Source organism: Apteryx mantelli, chromosome 2 (assembly GCF_036417845.1).
Source record: "Apteryx mantelli isolate bAptMan1 chromosome 2, bAptMan1.hap1, whole genome shotgun sequence".
In the NCBI taxonomy this organism is placed as follows: Eukaryota; Metazoa; Chordata; class Aves; order Apterygiformes; family Apterygidae; genus Apteryx; species Apteryx mantelli.
Window position 1 is genome coordinate 88585811 of NC_089979.1, and position 20218 is coordinate 88606028.

Sequence of the window (20218 nt, forward strand, 5' to 3'; positions counted from 1 at the left end):
GCCTTCAAATTAGAGACGGAAAAGCAAGGAGAGCAAGTTAGTAAGTATCAACCTAGTGATCTATGTTTTCAGCAGAGGCAGAAATTGCATCTAATGTTAGCAGTTGCTTTTGTGTCTGTATACATGTCATGGCATATGTTTTATGTATACATACACAAAGAGGTAGGCAATTTTGCTTTTTTAATGTGTAAAAGATATTGGAACAGCTGATTATTTCAGAGCAGTACAGCACTGGAGAGCCAGAAGTTAGTACGGAGAGTGATGGTAATGCACAGAAAGGGAGCATGGGAAGGTTTTAGAAGAGCTCGCAGGACAGAGGTGCTCTGCTCTTACCCCATTACTCTGGGTGGAGTGAACTGACTGCTCACTGGTCGAGGAGCATGTGCTCATGCGGTCTGTGTCCTTGCTGTGTGAAGAGTGGCGGTGGACCTGCCGCTGGAGGGAGTCATTGTCCCCAGGGAAAGTGAAGGAGCCAGGGCGGCTGGCAGGGGATGCTGGGATGGAGCTCCAAAAGGAGCCCTTCTGCAGGGGGCTGCTGGGTGGAAAGGTTTCTTTACCAAAAGGTGAAGGGAAAGTTGTGGAGACAGGAGAGTTCATTGGTGAGATGGCTCCTGGCCTTGGCTTCCCGAGCATCAGGGATCCTATGCTGTTTCTTGAGCGACCATCCTCTGAGCTTCCACGAGACTCTTTCTGGGCTCCATCAGCTGAGCCAGAAATGTTTCCTGGTGTCTTCCTGGGACTCTCAATAACTTTCATCTTGGGAATCTGCTCAGCTTCTCTCTGAGGACCATCCGGTTCTGCATTGGGAGGGTGCCTGTCTGGCTGGCTCAGGCCAGTTTCTAAGGAGGTGTTGTAGTGTGGCAGGGAGAGATTGTGAATGGACATACCTGACATCTTGTCTGCCTCTGCTTGGGCCGAGGCTGCAGAGGAGACCAAGACTGGGGAATGGTGTCTGACAGGCTGGGGGATCCTGGATGGCCTGCTACGGCTGGAGCTGGGAAGTCCACTACAGCTGCCGGGGCCACTGCTGTTACCACTACTGCTCCCGCTGCCACCTCCGCTGCTGCTGTGGTTCCTCTGATACTCGATTGGGGATGTCAAGGCTGCCATAGGGGGTGGGAGAGAAAGAGATTGGGGAAAGGGGGACAGGAAATGGAACAAGAACAGTTTGAAATGGACATGTTTAGTGCCAAAAAGGAGCACCATTCAAATAAGATACATTCTCTTAGTAAGGCTGGGCATCCCACAGACCTCAAGACACTTTCCTGTATTACCCTTCTTGATCTGCTATACCTTTATTAAAGATGGAAAAGCTGAAACCAGAGAGAAGTGTTTTCATGTAGATCAGTAAAAACAAACAAACAAACAAAAACCACACACCAAACTGGGAAACACCAGGTATGACTCTGAATTCTCAGTTCCTTGCTCTACACATTACAGCTCTTAAAAAAAAAAAAAAATTAATAAATGAAAATCAAGATGGGGCAACAACCGATGGATACAAAAATACAGCAAGGACTTTAAGGTGTCATGCCAGACACTAACTACTTCTACTTTCCTTCCACAGAGTCTGAATGCTGTTGCCACAGTAAGATTTGCTAACAATGGCCACCAAAATAATGCAAGTAAAATATATTCTGAATAGATGCTTAAAACTCCACTTGAGTTTAGCCTGTAAAGACTTGGATTTACTTAAAAAGGGTATGCAAATACCCTACAAAGGACGGTGCCAATTTTAATTCACTCCTACAAAACATTTGGAAAATTTCACCAAGAGAACACCATGTGAATTCTGACTACCGCTCTCATAATAAATGCTATAGCATCTGTTCTGAAGCAAATATGTGGCACATTTTGCCCAACTGTTCTGTGCCAGCTCAGGAAAAGGGAAATTTGAAAAATGTTCCAGAGCCAAGAAACAACAGATGAGAGACAAGTCACTTGACTCAATTTGGAACTTTCAGGGAAAGCAAGTCATTTACCATTTAAAAAGTTGCGCTGGTTTTCCAAGATTTGGTTAATTTCATGGATCCACAACTGGCGGACGCCTGGACTGGCAGAATGCAAAACAAAGGTCTCCGTGACATCGCCCGTTCTTGACATTAGTGCAAATTTACATGGATCGCTGTCCACATTTTCCTCCAGGGAAAGGCAACTCACCTTAACGAAAAAGAGAATTTACTTCGTATATTTTCTGAGATACATACCACTAAAATCTCTTACTTGGTAGCTCAGAGTCAGATCTTCAAATGTAATTCAGATAATCATCCTTTCCTTCAGTAAAATAGTACTGTGAAATGAAAGGATTACAATAAGCTAAGGATCAGTGCATGTCGTTCTTGGCACAGCTTCCCGTCTCCCTCTGCAGCACCATTTGTTCCAGAGGGCACAGCAGCAGTTTATTAATTGACACCCTGCGCCTGAATAATCTTGGCCTGCCCAATGCAAGCGAGTGTTCTCCATCAGCCCCCACTCTTCATTTGTTTTATTTAAAACATGCAGCCCACCAGAGAGTTCCACCAAGGGCCCACACTGGAGGCTCCTGCTACGAAGACAGTGATGTTTCCGAGCAGGCTGTCCAGCCACAGCAGGACAGGGTGCTCAGCTGGCACGCAGGTCACTGCAGGGAATTAGAGGATGCAGGGTGGACTCAAAACTTTTTGGGAAGGCGGCTGGTGGGCACTCTCAGCAGTTTTTCAGGGAAGGGTTGAAGTGGGGGTAAATGCTTTTGTCTCAGGGATTCACTTGTACAAAAAAGCACAAGTCCAAGAGGAAGGCTTTTAGCACTACTTGCAAATGTTAGCTACATGTTTGGACTGATTTCAGCTGAAGCCCATCAGAATGGATACTTAAGAGTTATTACCTTTCTTTGTAATGACCTTGTAATGTGATGTACACATAGTGCAGAGCTGAAAAGTAAACTCTTAGTGAATGTTTGTCCAGCTTTGAACAAGAACATCTGTTTTGGCTTGCTTCACAGGGGAAGCATCAGAGAGCTAGGATGCAAGATTTCCATTTATCATCAGAGCGAGCACAAATCTGGTAGAAAGTAATTTCAGGAAAACACCTCACGGTGTTTTAAGATTACACATCTAGAATTCACTAATGACTCCACACTGTACATCAGAAAATTGTTACCTTTGTGATCCCTGCACAAACTTAGCCAAGATTCACATACAACAGTTACCTTGATACTGTTTTTAAACAAGAATCCGGGCATGGAGAAACCTTTCTTTTTATCTAGCGGCTCACTGAAAATGACAATCTGCTCAAACAGGAAGACTCGTCTTTCTTTGCAGCGTGGCAGAAGTCCCGTGTCCTGGTCTGTGACCAAAAATGTGTCCTGGAGCAGGAGCTTACCCTGGGCTACAATTTTACCCTAAAAATAGAAGCAAGTGCAAACATATTTGGTGTGATTCTTTATTTTCTAATCAATCTTTTTGAGCAAATGGTCATTCCAAAATAATGTTGTAATATTTCCTGATTTCTCAGAGTGTCCCTGACCACGTATTCATTGATCCTCTGAGAGATGAGATATTCTTTGCTGTTTCTCAAAACAAACAAACAAAAAGATCCTCCCCAAAACCAAACCAACCAACCAAGCAGAAAAACCCTTTTCAATTAGTACTGGAGATAGTTTGAGTTTATTAGCAACACTGGTAAAACCACCCCTCACACAGTAACTCCCATATATTCTTCCAGTGTCTTCCAGGGTGCTGAACAGGGGAAGACTTCAAGTTCATATATGCATCGCAAACCAGAAAGGGCTTTGCAAGTAGATGCGACTGTAGTCTGGCTGATGCATATGGCTTCAATAGCCACTTTTCATCTCCACTAGCCTTAGCAAAGTAAGAAGAAGGGCTACAGTCACCTCAGGTACTTTACTGACCTTAGCAACTCCTTCTTCGTCTGCACTGCTGGAGCCAGGTCTGCTCATAACCGATTCACTATTTTGCCAAACATTAGTCAAAAAGGCAACAGTAATAATACCAGCACTTCCTAGATTCAAAGAAGGATGAAGTCTAGTGTCACTGCCATACAGATAAAGTTTCCCAGGAAGAAGTCTTTGGCAGGGCTAAGACTTCATTTTTCACTCCCCAATTTTTGTACCATCTTACCAGATTGCGAGGGAGCACCCTCTCTCTACCCCTACCTCTGCCCATAACATAAGTGCTAATGGTTAATTTCTAGACCACCTGACAAAAACTCGCAACAAAACATGTTCAAAAATTCCAGACAACTTACATCAAATCCTTGCAGGCGGCCAACATTCATCATGTCATTGCACCGTTTTGGTACTATACACATGACCTCTACGGCTCTCTGTTAAAGATGAAACAGTCAAAGCTTAATTTTTCAAATACGAGTTTGCAGGATAGAATTTTGTTTCATTTGCTACTGTTGCTTTAAAGCAGAAAGCAGTGTGAAAAGTAAACACTTTCCAAAATCACAAGCTCAACAAGAGCAAAACAGGTATAAGTACAGAGCAAAGAGCATTCAAGTCAATAAGATAAAGTGTCTGAAGTACCTCTAGTTCTGTTGTGTCAAGGTTAGCTTTTTTAGAGTATTTGAGGAAGTCCTAAAACGGGAAAAACACTAATATGAGTTATTTACGCATTAATCAGCAAAGAGAAATCTTAGAAAATCTGAATTTCTATCATCTGTCAGAGAATGACTGATTGCAGAAGACACTTTAAAAAAAACCAGATTTTGTTTTTAAAGCTTCTGTGTTACTCCTTCTCTTTGTAGGATTTATTCCCTATTTTGTTTTATTTCATGGAAGAACAAATATTAAGGCAGTGACCTCTGAGATACACAGGCTTACTTTTCAATAAATATTTAAGTGATACATAGGTGGAAAAGTCAGGATGAGTCCAACAACTCAAACCACAGTTACATCTGAAAACAGTTTGCAGATCCCTCTCCCCTGCACATGACATTGGTACAAATTCTAAGCATTTCCATGCCACTGACTTGAGTTCATCTGGTCTTAAACCATTTTAAGAAAGAGCAAAATTCAGTCCAAGCTATTTACTGCAATTTTCATAACTACCTGAATATGTTTGGCAACTAATCATATTATGCTGCTTACAGATCTGGGATCTGTTTGGGAGGAGGGGTGGAAGAGCACCCTCAATATTTAAAAGAGAAAACATATCAATTAACAAATATATTAAATCATTCACCTCAACATTACTTTACCTTTAGTAACAGCTGGTATTTCATAATTCTCTGCACAGGTTTTATCAGCAAGTCTGTGAGCTGAAGTCTGTGGCCCAGGCGTTGCTTCAGATCCTGAGGGTTATAAAACAGTGTTTTGGCTTAAAATATCGTTTTGTTTAATTAGAAACATAGTAGCATACATCACCTTTAATGGCTATCAGAGGAGAAACTGGCAGAAATCAGAGCAGAATTTGATCTTCAGTTAGCAAAAGGCAGAATCCTTTCCCTTATCAGTATCAGCTTTGTTTCCCAAGTAGTTATCTCCTCCCAATACCTTGTGGTTTTTTTTGAAACGACTGTACAGAGAAATTCATTTTTCAACCACAGGTCGTACACATTCTATTTTTCTACAGTGATCCTTGCTCATCCAACATTGCTCCTTCACACAAGTGGTGTACACAAGCACTGTTAGCTGCCCAGGCTAGTAAGGATAAGGCTCTACTGATTAATATCTTATACCTGAATTTCAGTTTTCTTCTCTAAGATCAATACATCTCTAGGAACCCGTACAAGACTTGAGAAATCACAACAGAAATGGCAATAACTTATAATTTGAAACAGTAATAAAGTAGCAGCCACACATGCTGCCTTTCTTTTTTGGTCAGCAGATCTGATAACGCTTAGGATCTGTACACATCCTTCACTGTGCATGTGTCATCTCTCAGGAACTTACCTCAAAAAAGGTATCAATGTATTCTGAGACAATGTGCTCAGACTTTGGTTTGTTTTGGCAGTAAACTATGTACATGTGCAACCTTCTCTCCTAGAAGAACAAAGATATGGAAGGATCATTATCATGCCAGATTGAAATGGAGTATTACTTAAGAAGTACAGCTGTTTGAAAGTCTAAACATAAAAAAGGTCCTTTTGGGGAAAAGAAGCAGCTACATATGCAGAAGTTACAGATCTGAAACCATACTTACTGGGGAATATCATTATGATTTCAGAAGGGCAACACAAGTCAAAAAATTGTCACCACTATGAATACTTCAGAACATCAGTTGTTCAGTGGTGACAGCTTGATAAACCTCACAGTAAAGTTAACCATGAAAAAGGTAGAAAAGGTTAAATTTTTCTTTTAGCAAAAACACAGGTTGAAGTGTTTAAAATATTTTGGTTTTTTATTTGAATATTTATTTTATTTTAATAATCTAATTATTATTCTAATACATTATAATAATGTCCTCATCCTATTTAACTGTAGACAGTAGTTAGGAGAAAAAGTTGGTTTGTCAGTCTTATATCTCCCATTAGCTGTCTTGTTGGAGCTTTAGCAGGAAGTAGGTGATGTAGCCTGGAAACGGTGGCATTGGTATTTTTGAGGTCTGATCCTGTATTTTGTGTGTGTGTTTTTAAGACCAAAGGCAACAAAGAAAAAGAGTAAGCATAACTTCTGCCTCTAAGGTTCATTTTTGATTACTGCTTTGCTGGTGAAGAAACACAGATGCACCACATGTGCCTATCATTTACTCCAAAATCTGCTTCAGGCATTCTTGCATCATTTTGCCAGGACTGGTTTGCTGTTACAGACTTTGCTGGTCAGAGACTTGCAGAGTACTGACCCATGAGGACAAATGGAAAGTAAAAAAGGAAGAAACAAGGCAGAGATTGAAAAGGACACAAGAAATAGATTAAGAGCAAGAACTGAACTTGGATGTCCTAGCTGATAGGATTTTGCTAGAGGATGTGGCAGTAGCACCACAGCTTGCCTTTCCATCTGGAGCAATAAGGGTGCCTTTTAATGACAATCCAGTTACAAATATGCCAGGAGAAAGTAAAAAAGCAGTCAGAAAAAGGAAAGTTACTCCTTCACTGTTCCTGTCTTACCAGTGGCAGGATTCTCTCCTCTCCTCCTGCTTTCTTTTAAAGCCCCCTGAAGTGAAACAGCTCATTCCTCCTCATTAGACCAGGAACTAGGCCTGACTTCCAAGATTACTTTTCCATTAATGCTTGGTTCCATGATTTTTTTGCTACCCAGACATTGACTACAGGCCAGTGGGAAATCAGAAACCCTTTAAGCTTGCTTTCATCTAGTCCTCAGTCTTTGCATGCTTGTGCAAACCACCCTATTTAACAGACCAAGTTCCACTTCTGTTACCTTGGGTGATTTAGAGTACCTAGAGACCTCAGCTCAAGTAGATACTACACTGTACTTCTATACAAAGAGAAAACAACAACAAAAATGTGGGGGAAAACTGTATAGTGGCGTGTCAAGCATGTCTTGAATTTTGACATATTTTAGAAAATTATCCTTTCAAGAACTATTCTTCTTGTTTCCTTCCAAAGTGTTATAATATCTGGATGTATCACATGGTCATTCCTTTTAATAAATAAACAAAAGGAGAAAGAAAGGGACCTGGGTAAAGCTATGAAGAGTACTGGACTAAAATTAAAATTCAAAAATTTCTGGCAATTATAGTTTCTTCCCCAAGTGAAGAGGGAGGAAGCCCAACCACTAGTGTGAGTCTCAAAAGGGACAGGATATAGAACTAGAGAGTTACCAAAACTTTGCATTGAAACAGTTACCAATTTGCATTGAAACAAGTAAGAACCACCAGCATCTTTCCTATTTTTGGTTTCTGTGTTCCACAGTACAGCATTAATATATCTATGATTGGAAGACAGGTGTTTCTGGTCATATGAAATGACACCTCCCTAGCGCAGAACTGGAACTGAATTGAGAAACAGGGCCCATGTTCAAGCTTCCTCTCCACAGGAAGATGCTGCAAACAAAACCTAAATTCTCTAGTTCATTTATAGCCTTTTATAAACTCTCTCCCCTCCACCTTTTACAGTGGAGAATATTTTATAGCACTTTTTTAGATGTGCTGTACCACAGATAAATCCTTAATAATCAAACATGTCAGTCAGCAATAACAATTGCAGTTTGCCCAAGATTATGTTTGTACTTACATGCTTAACAAACAGGGATCCCAGCTTTTCTGGATCTTCAAGGCACTTCTCCAACTCTCCTAAAAAGAAGCTGAACATAAACAGAGTAAGTACTTTTTTCTCATAGCACATAATATGGCAACAGGTCCTTGCAAGGCAAAGCAGTCTTACTGCAATGTGTACTTTATGTCCCCTATCAACAGCTTTGGATGTTCTTAAAGTGAAGGATGTTAACGTGAAGTATGTACAGGTTCTTAATGGAAATAGTGTAGTATTTTGTAACAGATTCTGAAGAGATGCACCAAATACATGCCCAGAAGCAGAAATGCTGGTGCTCATAAATAAGATTCATTTATCTCGTATATGGATTGAAACCTCTCTCCCACCTAGTCTGAGTGCCTGAGGTGCTCATATTGCCATGCTAAACTGTAACAAATTCTTAAAAGACTGTTTTCTTAGAGAAGACACATTCAAAACCAAAAACTCAAAAAAAACATACAAACTTCTGCATACAATACTACCCATGTTATAGATTCTCAGTTGAAGCACTTGCTGTATATAAGCAACCTTGTTTAAAGCAAATCTTCATACCAAAATTTGTAAGGTGAATCTTCTAAATAAGTATCTACAACTCAAAGTGCAGGACCAACTATAGGTACCTGGTTTCTGAATATCTGAGGGAAAAAAATGTCTTTAAGTCAATCTAGTACTACATAGGTAAGCTTGTTCATCAAGTGACTTTTGGATTACAGATATACGTACTCTCTGTGCCAGTCATAAATCTGGTGAATGTTTCCAAATACAATCTTGTCTTTGCCTTTCATGTCATCGGGTACGCCATCTTCCTTCATAAGTGCCATGTAACCCTGCAACACCCCAAGGCAATTCACTGTGAACCTTCCAACTTAAAAAAGGTGAGAGTTGTCTTTTAATCCCCCTTTCCCCAGATGCCTTCAAAACAGTCTATGACAACCACTTTCTTGGGACACAAAAACAATCAAACAGAAGAACTGCTGTATAAAATAACATAACATAGAGCATGACACAAAACCTCAAGAATTGGCTTGAGGTTGCCTGCACAACACAGCTCAGAGTGCTAGGAAGATTCATTCACTTTAGCTAATTGAGCCTGTGCAGAGAGATGAACTCTCTCAAAGCACAGTGGAAAATTCTGCAGCCCTCTCCTTACTGCCTGGAGCAGTTATACTGCTTGGGCCAGCTAGAGCTGCTACCAAGTACAAGTCAGAGCCACTGAACTGGCTTCAGCACTACTTTTCTCAGGGTTTCTTATTTCAGACATCCAAACGAACTCTACACAAAATTAGCTGCGAAAGAAAGCAGTTGCACTGCAAATGGAACTGCAGTGCACGGACTAATATTCACAGCATGAGCAAATTGTACACCAAATAACTGAACATCAATTCTATTTGCAAGTATTCTGGTTGCAATAAGTCCATTTACATTTTCCAGTAGTTCTGTCTTCTCTTTTTTGGTATATATATACTTGTCTCTCCCTGCAATCCTATCACGTAATCGGACACACACAGGAGTATTTTTAAGTCTCTCAGTACTCATGCAACTCTATTCCTTCTATTTTTTTCTAATACTTCTATACCTTATTAGCCAGGTATGTTTTAATTTAGCAGAGTTTATATTTTGACACCCAGCGTTTTCACTATGAACTATTTTGCTAGCTATGCAAATAAGATCTGTTATCCTTTAAATACTGCAAAACAACTATTGAAATATTGGGGGAAAGTATGCATCTGTTATAAGTGCTTTTAAAATAAAATTCACCAACAATATTTTTAATGCTTCTGTGAGAAAGGTGAACTGAAAAATATATGAACTGATCTTCATCTGCATACTTCTAAAATTCCTTGTTCAGTTATCGACATCAATACAAAATTCCCTATCAGAATAAACTAAAGCTGACATGTGAAATTATTTCATTGTCCTTTCTCAATAAAACATGAAAAAATAAAAGATGCTTTTTGATAAGAGAGGAAAAAGAATAATTTCAGATTACTTAAGACATTTTGTAACAGTACTGACCTTCAAGCACAGTGTAAGAAAGAACATTTTACACGTGTGAGCATTTTATCTCACGTATAAACTAAATATCAGTGCAGTGTAAATGTCCAACACATTTAAAGCCTTCAGTGTCTGGAATATATTCAGCACAGACTTCACCTAAGGGATGGCCTTTGATGCAGTTACAAGTCTGTTAATCAACTTCCTTAAGGAAATGTATAGATCCAGGGAAAAAATGTTTTTCAGAAACCAGTGGGTTAAATAACAGTTTTAAATCTAACTGTAAAATAATTTAAGCTGATCAAGTTTGGTGCCTAAATAGAAAAATGCAGTTAGACTGTGTTCAAACTGGTAGCAGCAACAACAGCATACAGTGTCCTTCCTAAGATAGTCTGCCTTATCTTTTATTTTCCCAAGAACAATTTTTTGTTTAAACAGACATAAGCATCATTACTTAGAATGTCATTTAACTGCATTAGAAGAATGTCTTGCCTGAAACGGCTCACCATTTAAAACCTAGCATCATGACATAAGCAAGAGCAAGATATACAACATTACTCACTTCAGTAGTATTGCTAAGGTTACCTGAGATAAGTTACACACCTACTGAAGTGTTAGGGGGATCGAGGCCCAAATTAATTCGTAATGCAACAAATGAATGGAGCAAGCAAACAGTAACAGAAGGGAAATTGAGGATTTTTGTGGATTCACAGAGTCCACAGTCCTCCTACATACACAAATAAGCAATTAAGAAGATTAAATACATTGATTCGTAAAGCCTACTAACTGTTTAAAAGTAGGGAAAAAGAGTCACATGGAATGATAGGGAAAGCAAGTACAGTTAATAAAAACTGATTTTCAATTTAGCCATTAAAAATAATTGTTCAAGACTTGCTGTGGTGAAAGCTCTGCAAAACTTAACGCAAGCTCCACAGTCTGTAACAAGTACACTGGATAACACAATGTGCAAATGACATTTAAATATCAGTCTTACCAAGCTTATTAATCAGATAAAAAATAGCTTGAGGCACTTGGACAACATAGGATGTGCTACTGATTAAAAAAGATATTCAAGAACAGCTTGACCCCCCCTCAAAGGGAATATTCACATAGGGCTGACCTTTGTTTGCCTCGAAGGTTAATATTTGTCAGCTCCCATATAGTTTGGCAGAGAGAGATGCTCCTCTGGAGTAGGATTCAGAGCTGAAACCAGATTTAAGCTCCACTAGAGGAAAACTTAGTTCCTTTCTTTCTTTTCCTCCCTCCACTTAAAATAGAGAGTTTAAGAACTGAAGCTCGGTAGGCTGAAATTCACTGTCGTGCGCATTTCCTCAGCTCTTACATATGCTTCATGTGGTAGTTCAAGACTTAAGGCAGATGTGTATTGTTATCTCATTTTATAGATAAGGGAAACTAAGAAGTCTAGGAGAAGCCCAGCAGTAGGAGAGAAAGTAGGTCTTTCAAAATCCAGGGTAGTTCCTCTGCCTGCTGAGCTACAATGCTTTTTTGAATTTAGTTATGCTAAATAAAACCATCTCTAGTCTAAGATACCATTAGGCCAGAAACAGTGATTTTAAAAAATGACCAAGAACTACATTCCTTGGAAGAACAATAAGATGCACACAATAATGGGAAGAAAAAAAATGAATAAGACTTGATGCAGTATTTCTAACATATTAAAATCCTGCAGGGGAAAAAACTCATAATGCAAACATTCACATTTCCAGTTTCTTCCCATGTTTTGTTTTGTTCTGAAAAAGCTGCGAGGCTTAAGCCCCACAGCTGGTACCACAGAAAGTCAAAATAACGAAAAACTCCATACCTCAACTACATAGCCCAGATCTCGTACATAATCTCGTTCTGTTTCCACTAATTCCTGTAAGACATAGCTACAACGGAAAGAAAATGGTGAACATATTTCATTAAAAATGAAACAGATTCTTAACAAGGAACAATGCTACACAACATTTTATACATTTGCAGTCACATATGTTTGGAGTTGAGAAGGAAGAATTAACGAAAATCCTTTCCAAGCAAGATGTTTCTTTAACTTTGGAACCAGCGCACTCTCGATTCTGTTTATCAAAAGTCAGATGTTTTCCTACATTTGTCATTAAAATTAAACATTCAGCTATTGTTTAAAATAAAATGTTGTTATGTCTCTGGTCAGAAAAAAAAAAAAACAAAAAGAAACAAAAAAAACCACCCCAGGAGACACTGAAGTTTATGAACTGAGAGTTATTTCTTCCCAGAGATTTAAATACTTCTTGAAACCAGGCATGTTTTTGTTCTACCATGGTAACAGTTCACTACTACATACAGAAATTAGGAGTCCATGGGGGAATGGTGTGGGGGAACAGGACAAGAGGGAAGATCAGTTTTCTGAAGCCTAATAGCCCTTTGAATATTTAAAAATCAGCATCTTTCTCCTAATAGCCGAGACTGACACATGATAAAAGTCAAACACAGATATGGTTGAAATTAAAAGTCACAAGAAATTGAAATTGCAGCTAGTATTTGAGAAAATTTTTTTTTGCATAAGGTGACTGCATGCTTGACACCTAACATAATCCTCCCCTCCCTTCCAGACTAACAGTTTCTGCTGCCAGTTCAAAACAGACAGTTTCTAACATTCCATTTATCTTTTCAAAATGTAATCAAAAAACAGAGTGAAAACGTGGTCTTACTGTCGTCTTTTTAAGGAGCTGGATTTCCTTTCTTCCATCTCATCTATGGGTGATGAGGAGGAGAGAAGGGAGTTGTCTGAAGGGTTGAAGGATGGACTGCTGCTGTCACCTTGATCTACCAACAAGGAACTTGGACGGTCCTCAAGGGCCTGAGAAGGTATTTGAGAAAGACAGCAATAATGGCTCATTCCCCCTTTTTTCACAAGACACACATAAGTACAGCTGTATATGGGAACCTATAGGAGGTCAATTACTGCAGTTTGGCAAGGGAGGTCTCAAGCTTCCACAAAACCAACCAACAACATCTTGACTATTCAGGATAGATAACCTTTAAAACAGCATATTTAAAATAGGCCAGTCCATCCTTTATAGGAAAAGAAGAGAGTTCAGTGGTTTGAGCAGCAAGGGCTGAACGTCAGAGTATCCTGACCAGGATTTCAGTACTTCTGTGATGGAAGCTACAACTCTGTATGTCATTGTCATACTTCAGTCCTTTTGTAAGCAAGTTACTTTTGATAATAAATAGGACATCTTTAAAGGGGATTCTTCGGATGTTACATTTTTATCACAACAAAAGTGACATTCTTTGTCAGACACTGTCATATTAACTAGACAAAATACTGATTTGGTGAAGAAAATAATGGACTTTTACACTGCCAGTGTTGCTTTTGAGCTTCATGACAGTTCAGATCCTCGGAAAGAGTCCCCATGCCTTTTGCTAGATAGATTATCTCCCTCTACTATCTTGCCATCCTGAGTACAGACTCTGCAGTCTTCTGCTTGTCAAATGGGTGGAGCAGCCATGAGAAAAAGAATATGAAGAAGCTTCTATGATGTTTTTATTGGGCCTCTTCAATTCAAAACCATAGTCTTGGATCAAGCTACAGTTATGTATCACATTTACCTCACCAGGGCGGGGTTCAGCTGTATTTTTTTTTCTCTCCCCACAAAAAGTGAAAACCCAATTATGATATGACACAAAGAGATGGCCTGAAAACCAGGAGAATCTGACCTTTGGCTAGAAGTGTGAAATGAGAACTTGCCCACCAGGGACTATATACAGGAATCATTGAGTTAAATCCACTGCTAGGCTGCCTGAAAGACATGTGGACTATCAAACTTCACATTTAGAAAAGGCTGCTTTGAATTTTTCTTTTGATGACTTCTTGCCCGCTCTTCTGGTGCAATGGAAATAAAAAGCAAAGTTAACACTCCACAAGAATGCAAAAATTATTTCATGTAGCAATACAAGTCAAGTGTATTCTTTGGAATGGGAAAATATGAAATGGGAATCCAAATTTCTCATTTGAAAATTCAAAGTTGCTTTAATCAAGAAAGGGCTTGGTAAACATCAGCCTCTGGTAACATGGGGTTGCCATGTTGCAACTCACTGTAGAGTTTTCACAGTGGCACTGCACACTTATTACTAAGCCCAGCATGGTCTATGTTGCAAAAGGCAGACTGTAAAAGTATTGAGGGAAGGAGGGACTTCACGGAATTATCCGTACACCCTATTCTTTGTCAGTGAGCATCTTCAGGAACATATAAGCTTTCAAACACAGAAACTTTAAAAAGGAGACACAAGCCACTCCTACTTAATTTGTTAGCAAACACTGCAAAGCAAGGAAAGAGTAGCTAACATACAAAATGATCCTTTCCTACTTTTTTAGATATTTCTCCCTTGTCATGTTGCCTATAGAACAGCTAGATAATCCTCAGGCAAAGACATTCACGCCATCTATTTTACCGCTAAAGTCTGCAAGATTTACTGTAAATTTAGTTTCAGGGTTTCTTCTAACAAAGGTCTATCATGCAAATCAGAGTAACCCTGGCACTTAGCATTCATGGTACTAATAGTACACAGATACATCTTTTTCCCCTTCTTCCCTGCCGTATTTATTATTTTTCCCCTCCCTGCATAGCCATCTATTCTGTAAGCACTTTCGCAAAAGTGTATGTACAAAGTGACCTGCATGCAAAACCAGAAGATGACTTTTGAAACAGGACATCAAGTTTTACAAGTCAAAGGTATATGCTCAGGACAGGCACGGGGCTAGTTGTTGAATAGCAAGTTGGGACTTCAAGACTCAACTTCATTAACACGTGAATCTGCCAGTCAGCCTCACCATTTTACTTTTGACAAGCTCTTCAATCGCACTGACTAGTTCTGCAGCACTGGGTGTCTCGGAGCTGGTCGGCCGCACCAGTAATCGAGAAGATGTCTGCACAGGGACATAAAGGGAGGAGAATCCTGGAGTTAGCTTGGCACTTGTCCAAGGATTGAGAGCCCTCCTTCATTTCTCTGTCAGGCAATAATTGTCACTTTAATGTAATACTAAGATCATCCCCCATCCAGCTTACGCAAGTTGATTTGGAAATTTTAGGTAACCCCCGCAAAAGTTATATGTTGAAAGATCTTCTTGACTTCTGTTATAACTACTGGCATAAAAAAAATAAAATACTGTTTCTACATGGATTAGAAGTCGAGAAAATATCCATTAACTTGCTGATTACTATAAAACCTGACAAATAGCTATAAAAATTGCCTGAGCTGACTGGATGGACAGCAAACTTTTTTTTTTTTTTTTTTTTTTTTTTGCTGGTTAAACAAAGCAACAACTGCAGAAAAATAAATGGGAACCAAGATGCTTAAAATACAGTAGGAAACATCAATTAAGCTACAAACAAAAAACCACACACACACGAGTAACTTAGGGGCATCTACTCTTCTAAAGCAGCTGGACTACACTGCCCAGATTCAGAAGGGAAATCGAGCTCACCATTCCTTGTGCCATCCATTTTCCCCAATGGTATGTGTAGAGTACAGAAGGTCTCTGGCCTCACAAGCTATAAAATGCCATTTTATAGATACAACTGAAGGTAAAAGGTCTCACAGTAAAGGATCCTGGGAGAGGGCCATTCAATTCAGTCTCAGTAATTTGCAAACACAGGGTGGTTTGCACATTACATTTATCATTAAATAACTGGAAAGTGGAAATGGGGTGTAATATGAGCCCTACTTCATATTACAAGCAGCACAGCGAACATCAAGTAGCGCAGGGTAGGCTGTCCTGCAAACGTTTCCAAACGTTTGGACAAAGAAATGGCACGTACAATGACTTAACACAGGAGATTCTGCTCAAATCAAGGATGGGTGTTGCAAGGCTCCCCATGATTCAATTAAAAAACAAAACAAAACAAAACTACACAGGTTTCAGGTAGTTTGCCTTGTATTTGCCTTATTCAGAAAGGAAAATAGGGGCTGAGTAAGCAGAGGAAATACAGAAACTTAAATGGAAAGATAGGGGAACTGAGCCAAAGCAGAGACAGAACACAAGTCAACATAATGCTGTGTCAGAGTTAACAAAAAGAGAGAACAAAAAACCAAAACTAATTAGTTTCATATTAATATAACTGATTTTGAAACTTTAATACTGCTTATCCAAAAAATAAACACAAACAACTTGTAAACTGCCATCAAATGCAAATCCATGAAGTGCACAATGATTCTACTGAACAGAGGAATGCATACTGTGCAGGTGAGCTCTTATGGGAGAAAACGGTCATGTTATTTAGTGATATTTGACAAATCAACATGGCCTAGCACATGATGTTTGCATGCACACAAAAAACTGAGCAATCCCACAGCTCATGTGTCTTTTAGGCAACCTTATGCTCCTGATTTGGATGTGAAAACCCAGTTTTTGAAAACCATGCCTGTACGCAGGTTTTTACTTTGGATGTAGAGCTGAATTCAGCCTTACAGAACACAGGCAGGGCTGCAATCTGATTCTGGTCAAGGTCCCTCCTCTCAGTTATTGCTCCATGAGAGTATATGGAGTGTGACAGTTGGTGGAGCTTCAGAACTGCTTTGTTTCCAGCTCAGGTAGGTATAGCGTATATTATACCATAAAGATGGTGAGGCCAGGCTGTGGAGGAAACCTGCCTGTTGACCCTCTTCTGGATGATATGCTCCAGGAGCAGAATACAGCCTCTCTCCAGAAAACAAGGAGAGGAGGAGGGAGTACTGGAGTGTGCGCAGGTGTGAGGAGCTGCTCAAGCCCACAGGGGTTGGTCAGGGAGGAAAGAGCCAGCAGTGGGGAGTTTCCAGTGTGAGCGTAGCCCAGAAGGCCTGAGGAGAAAGCAAGTCTTGCAGCGAGGCACAGCCCTGAAGCCAAGCCACTGAGGTCATGGAAAGGAGGAGACATTCCTGGGGAGCCAGAGGAACCGAGCAGCCCAAGAAACCACCAAGCACGGCAGGAATGCGAAGGAGGACTCCACCCAGAAGGCAGACAAGAGGGGATTTGTCCCCAAGCCTTTTATTAATGAGTAACTCCATCCATAGAGCTAGCTGAGTTCTGCTAGGTGAAACTCAGCTCTGGCTTTTGGCTTTGCATTCCCATAAAACATTCGCTTTAGGTACTGGAAACTGGTGGTGTCTCTTGATGTGTGGGCTTCAAGAAAGCCCAGGCAAACTCCCAGGCTGCCACACGACAGAACCTTTCTGCCTCCTACCACACAGTAGGACAGACATCACACCAAAGCAATGGACCTCAGAAGAACCACGATTTACATATTTTGAAAAACCATGGTACAGTATTAACTATACCAAATTTTAACTAACTTCTTTGAAGTCTTCTCTACAATGAAGTTTAAGCTACTTTAAAAATTGCCCCATCATGTTTTTACTGGAGTGGGCACACATTAACCTTTCAAGAAGTGAAATTAAAACCTACTGGGTGTTGAAAGCTACTCAAAGGCTCTTACTGAGTGGCCTTAAGGATCTGACTTTGCCCTAGAAATGCAAAAGTGAGTGGACACTGACTTATAAGCATAGTCCTTCACGTGACTGTTCTTGCTGTGTGAAAAGAACTATATAAGCAAAAGCAATTTTCACCTGGAGAATTTTTTATAAGGCTTTCTATCAGCTTTTAATACCACTGAAGGGATATGCAAATATGGCAGCTTAGCAATAGAAACTTTAACATGTTTTCACCAACGTTAGTTGTACTCTCTTTCTAAACCTCCAAACAAGATTATTATTTTCTAGCAATGAAATAGTCTCTCAATTCTGAAGCTAGACAAGATTTTAAAATGTCTTTTTTTCTTGTTTTGTTTCAGAAATATTTCCCAATATATTAGTCCACGAACTCACGCATTATACATTTCCAATTCAGAAAACATGTAGGAAATAAATACACAGAGCATGGAAGCCAGACGTTTTGATCCTACAAGTGACAGTTTCAGGGATGATTGAGATCCCCACCAAAAGACAGTGGGATAAAGGGAAAAAAAACCCCCAAACCTGTCAACAAGATAAGCCAAAGCTGTCAAAAACATCTGCCTCACTCAAAACAGCAAGTAACCACCCACAAAATTCACTAATAATGAGTTCACGCTATAGATTACAATGGTTGAAAATTTTAAGGAGCAAAACAGGGAGAAAATAAGAATGTATCTGCTGTAGAACTCCAGACTGTTTCCATTCTAAAATCCTCCATTTCTAGGCTTGATACTTGTCCTTAAACATTTGACTATGTTGAAAATTGAATAAAACTCTCTCAATGTATGAATGTCAAAGTTTATATGTAAATAAGGTCTCCTTCACACAGTTACTACCTATATCCAGAATTTAATTGCTGTTTGGAAATTTTTACCCTCAGTTTTAACGTGGCTTTGTTTGTAAAGAATAGTTGGACTATCTCTATTTGGATATTAACCTCTCAGTACACTTGTATAGTCAAAGTAGTTTTGACCTTAGAGTCAATGTGAACAACTCTTTCTGCTCATGTATGTACGCAGACTTTTTTTTTCTCCCCAGAACTGAGTTTAGCAAAAATAGAAAGGTATGGTGAATAGTCTATGATCTAAAAAGGTCTCCAATGAACAACAGGTAATTTCTCCAGATAGACTTTCCTTGCATATAATACTTTAACCTAAATGCCCAAAGGTATGATTGTAAAACAAAAGTTCAAACACTAAATATGGCACCTGTTAAACAGATGTAAAATAGGCCTGCACACACACAAAGCTGCCCATTTCTACCTTTAAAGTATTTGTATACAAATTTCTGCACTTGTACATTTAGAATAGAGATGCATTTAATTCACAATCTTTCCACAGCAAATTTTTTTCAAGTTGTCTAAAGTAGCACAGTTATTACTTCTGTCTATCATAAAGGTATAATACCTACATTACAGAGACTTCTGGAAACAAAAGAAAGATTTGGGCGAAGAGAGGTTATTTCAACATGAGAACCCTTCCCTGCTTTCCTTCCTACCTTGTCATCCTGTGAGTCTGGTTGGAGAAGACTGTGCTGCTGAATTGCCATGGGAGGCGGCAGCGGTACAGCGTCCGCTCCCTCTTCACCTTCTTCCTCTCCACAGCTCTGCATGCCTGAAGATGATGACTTGGAGAGAGTGCCACTGCTCAGCCCCTCATTCCGACCTCTCTGCAAATAAGAGCAAAACATTCAAGCTTTGTAACCTCCTCAACAGTGCGAAGCTAGTTAACTAGAAGGTTGTCTTAAACAAGTCTGTTCTGCAGATTCATCTTTTTGCTGACAAGTCGAGATGATCCTGCACAGTTCAACTTCTCAACTGACGAAAAAGCAGATGCCAAAGATGACTTCCTATTTTTCCAGTGTTTGGTAAAAGCAGATGGATTGAGATACTGAGAACCAGGCATTCAGTTTGAAATTTACTCCAGGGAAGTGTTACCAAAGCAGTGCTTGCATGCCAAGTTCAGCTCAGTAAAATACGAGCTGTATTCTTCTCACTTAGAAACGCAAGAACGTTGTATCTGAAATATCAGCCCTCCTAATAAAATGTTTGAAGACTATAAAAAACTATTACAACATGAAGGATTTTGAAAATCATCCTTTCTGAATTCCCCCTCTCCACCCTTTAAAGTAGTGCAAGCAGACCGCTTGTATTATTAAAGTTGTGTTGAAAGGCAGCTCTACCAACTATACAAGTAACTATGATTTCCATTACCCATAGCTTAATGCAACTGACCTTAAAGGATAATCTTACTATCTTTAAAGGAATAAATGGTCCTTGTTTTTTCCTCGCTTTAAGGCAGAAGCCTTAGCTTCTTCCTTACTCTCAGAACTGCAGAATAATGGTTACCTCCCAAACAATGCTGCAGCTGCACCATGCAGTTGGGTTGCTTTGTACGGCCTGACATTCAAGGACAGAGGCTAATATTCTTTCCCAAACCATATCTCCCACTTCACCATGCTGCCAAGCCTCTGGTCTTTTCTCTTCCTACTTACAAAGTATAACTTCACTGTTTCCAAGCTTGCAGCAAAACATGCCAGGAGCAAGAAAAAAAGTAAAAAAAGTTTATTGGGCATCTGAGACCAGTTTGCTATACAGCAA

The 20218-nt window shown here is 39.6% G+C and overlaps 1 protein-coding gene across 4 annotated transcripts in view; it reads right to left on the reverse strand.

Moving 5' to 3' along the window:
* TRIO (trio Rho guanine nucleotide exchange factor) overlaps window positions 1-20218 on the reverse strand; it is a 260312-nt gene that overhangs the window by 18484 nt on the left and 221610 nt on the right. For 2 of the 4 annotated variants that reach the window (XM_067290998.1, XM_067290999.1), the window contains 13 exons: window positions 19117-19287; window positions 14963-15058; window positions 12837-12985; window positions 11972-12038; window positions 8878-8981; window positions 8137-8206; window positions 5897-5986; window positions 5203-5295; window positions 4529-4579; window positions 4246-4323; window positions 3188-3379; window positions 1983-2160; window positions 334-1103 (listed from right to left, as the gene is read on the reverse strand). In XM_067290998.1, the coding sequence (XP_067147099.1) occupies window positions 334-1103; window positions 1983-2160; window positions 3188-3379; window positions 4246-4323; window positions 4529-4579; window positions 5203-5295; window positions 5897-5986; window positions 8137-8206; window positions 8878-8981; window positions 11972-12038; window positions 12837-12985; window positions 14963-15058; window positions 19117-19287 (2109 nt within the window). Of the gene's footprint in view, window positions 1-333; window positions 1104-1982; window positions 2161-2216; window positions 2291-3187; window positions 3380-4245; window positions 4324-4528; window positions 4580-5202; window positions 5296-5896; window positions 5987-8136; window positions 8207-8877; window positions 8982-11971; window positions 12039-12836; window positions 12986-14962; window positions 15059-19116; window positions 19288-20218 lie in introns of those variants that run through there. The other 2 variants (XM_067291001.1, XM_067291002.1) reach the window with 2 other exon arrangements.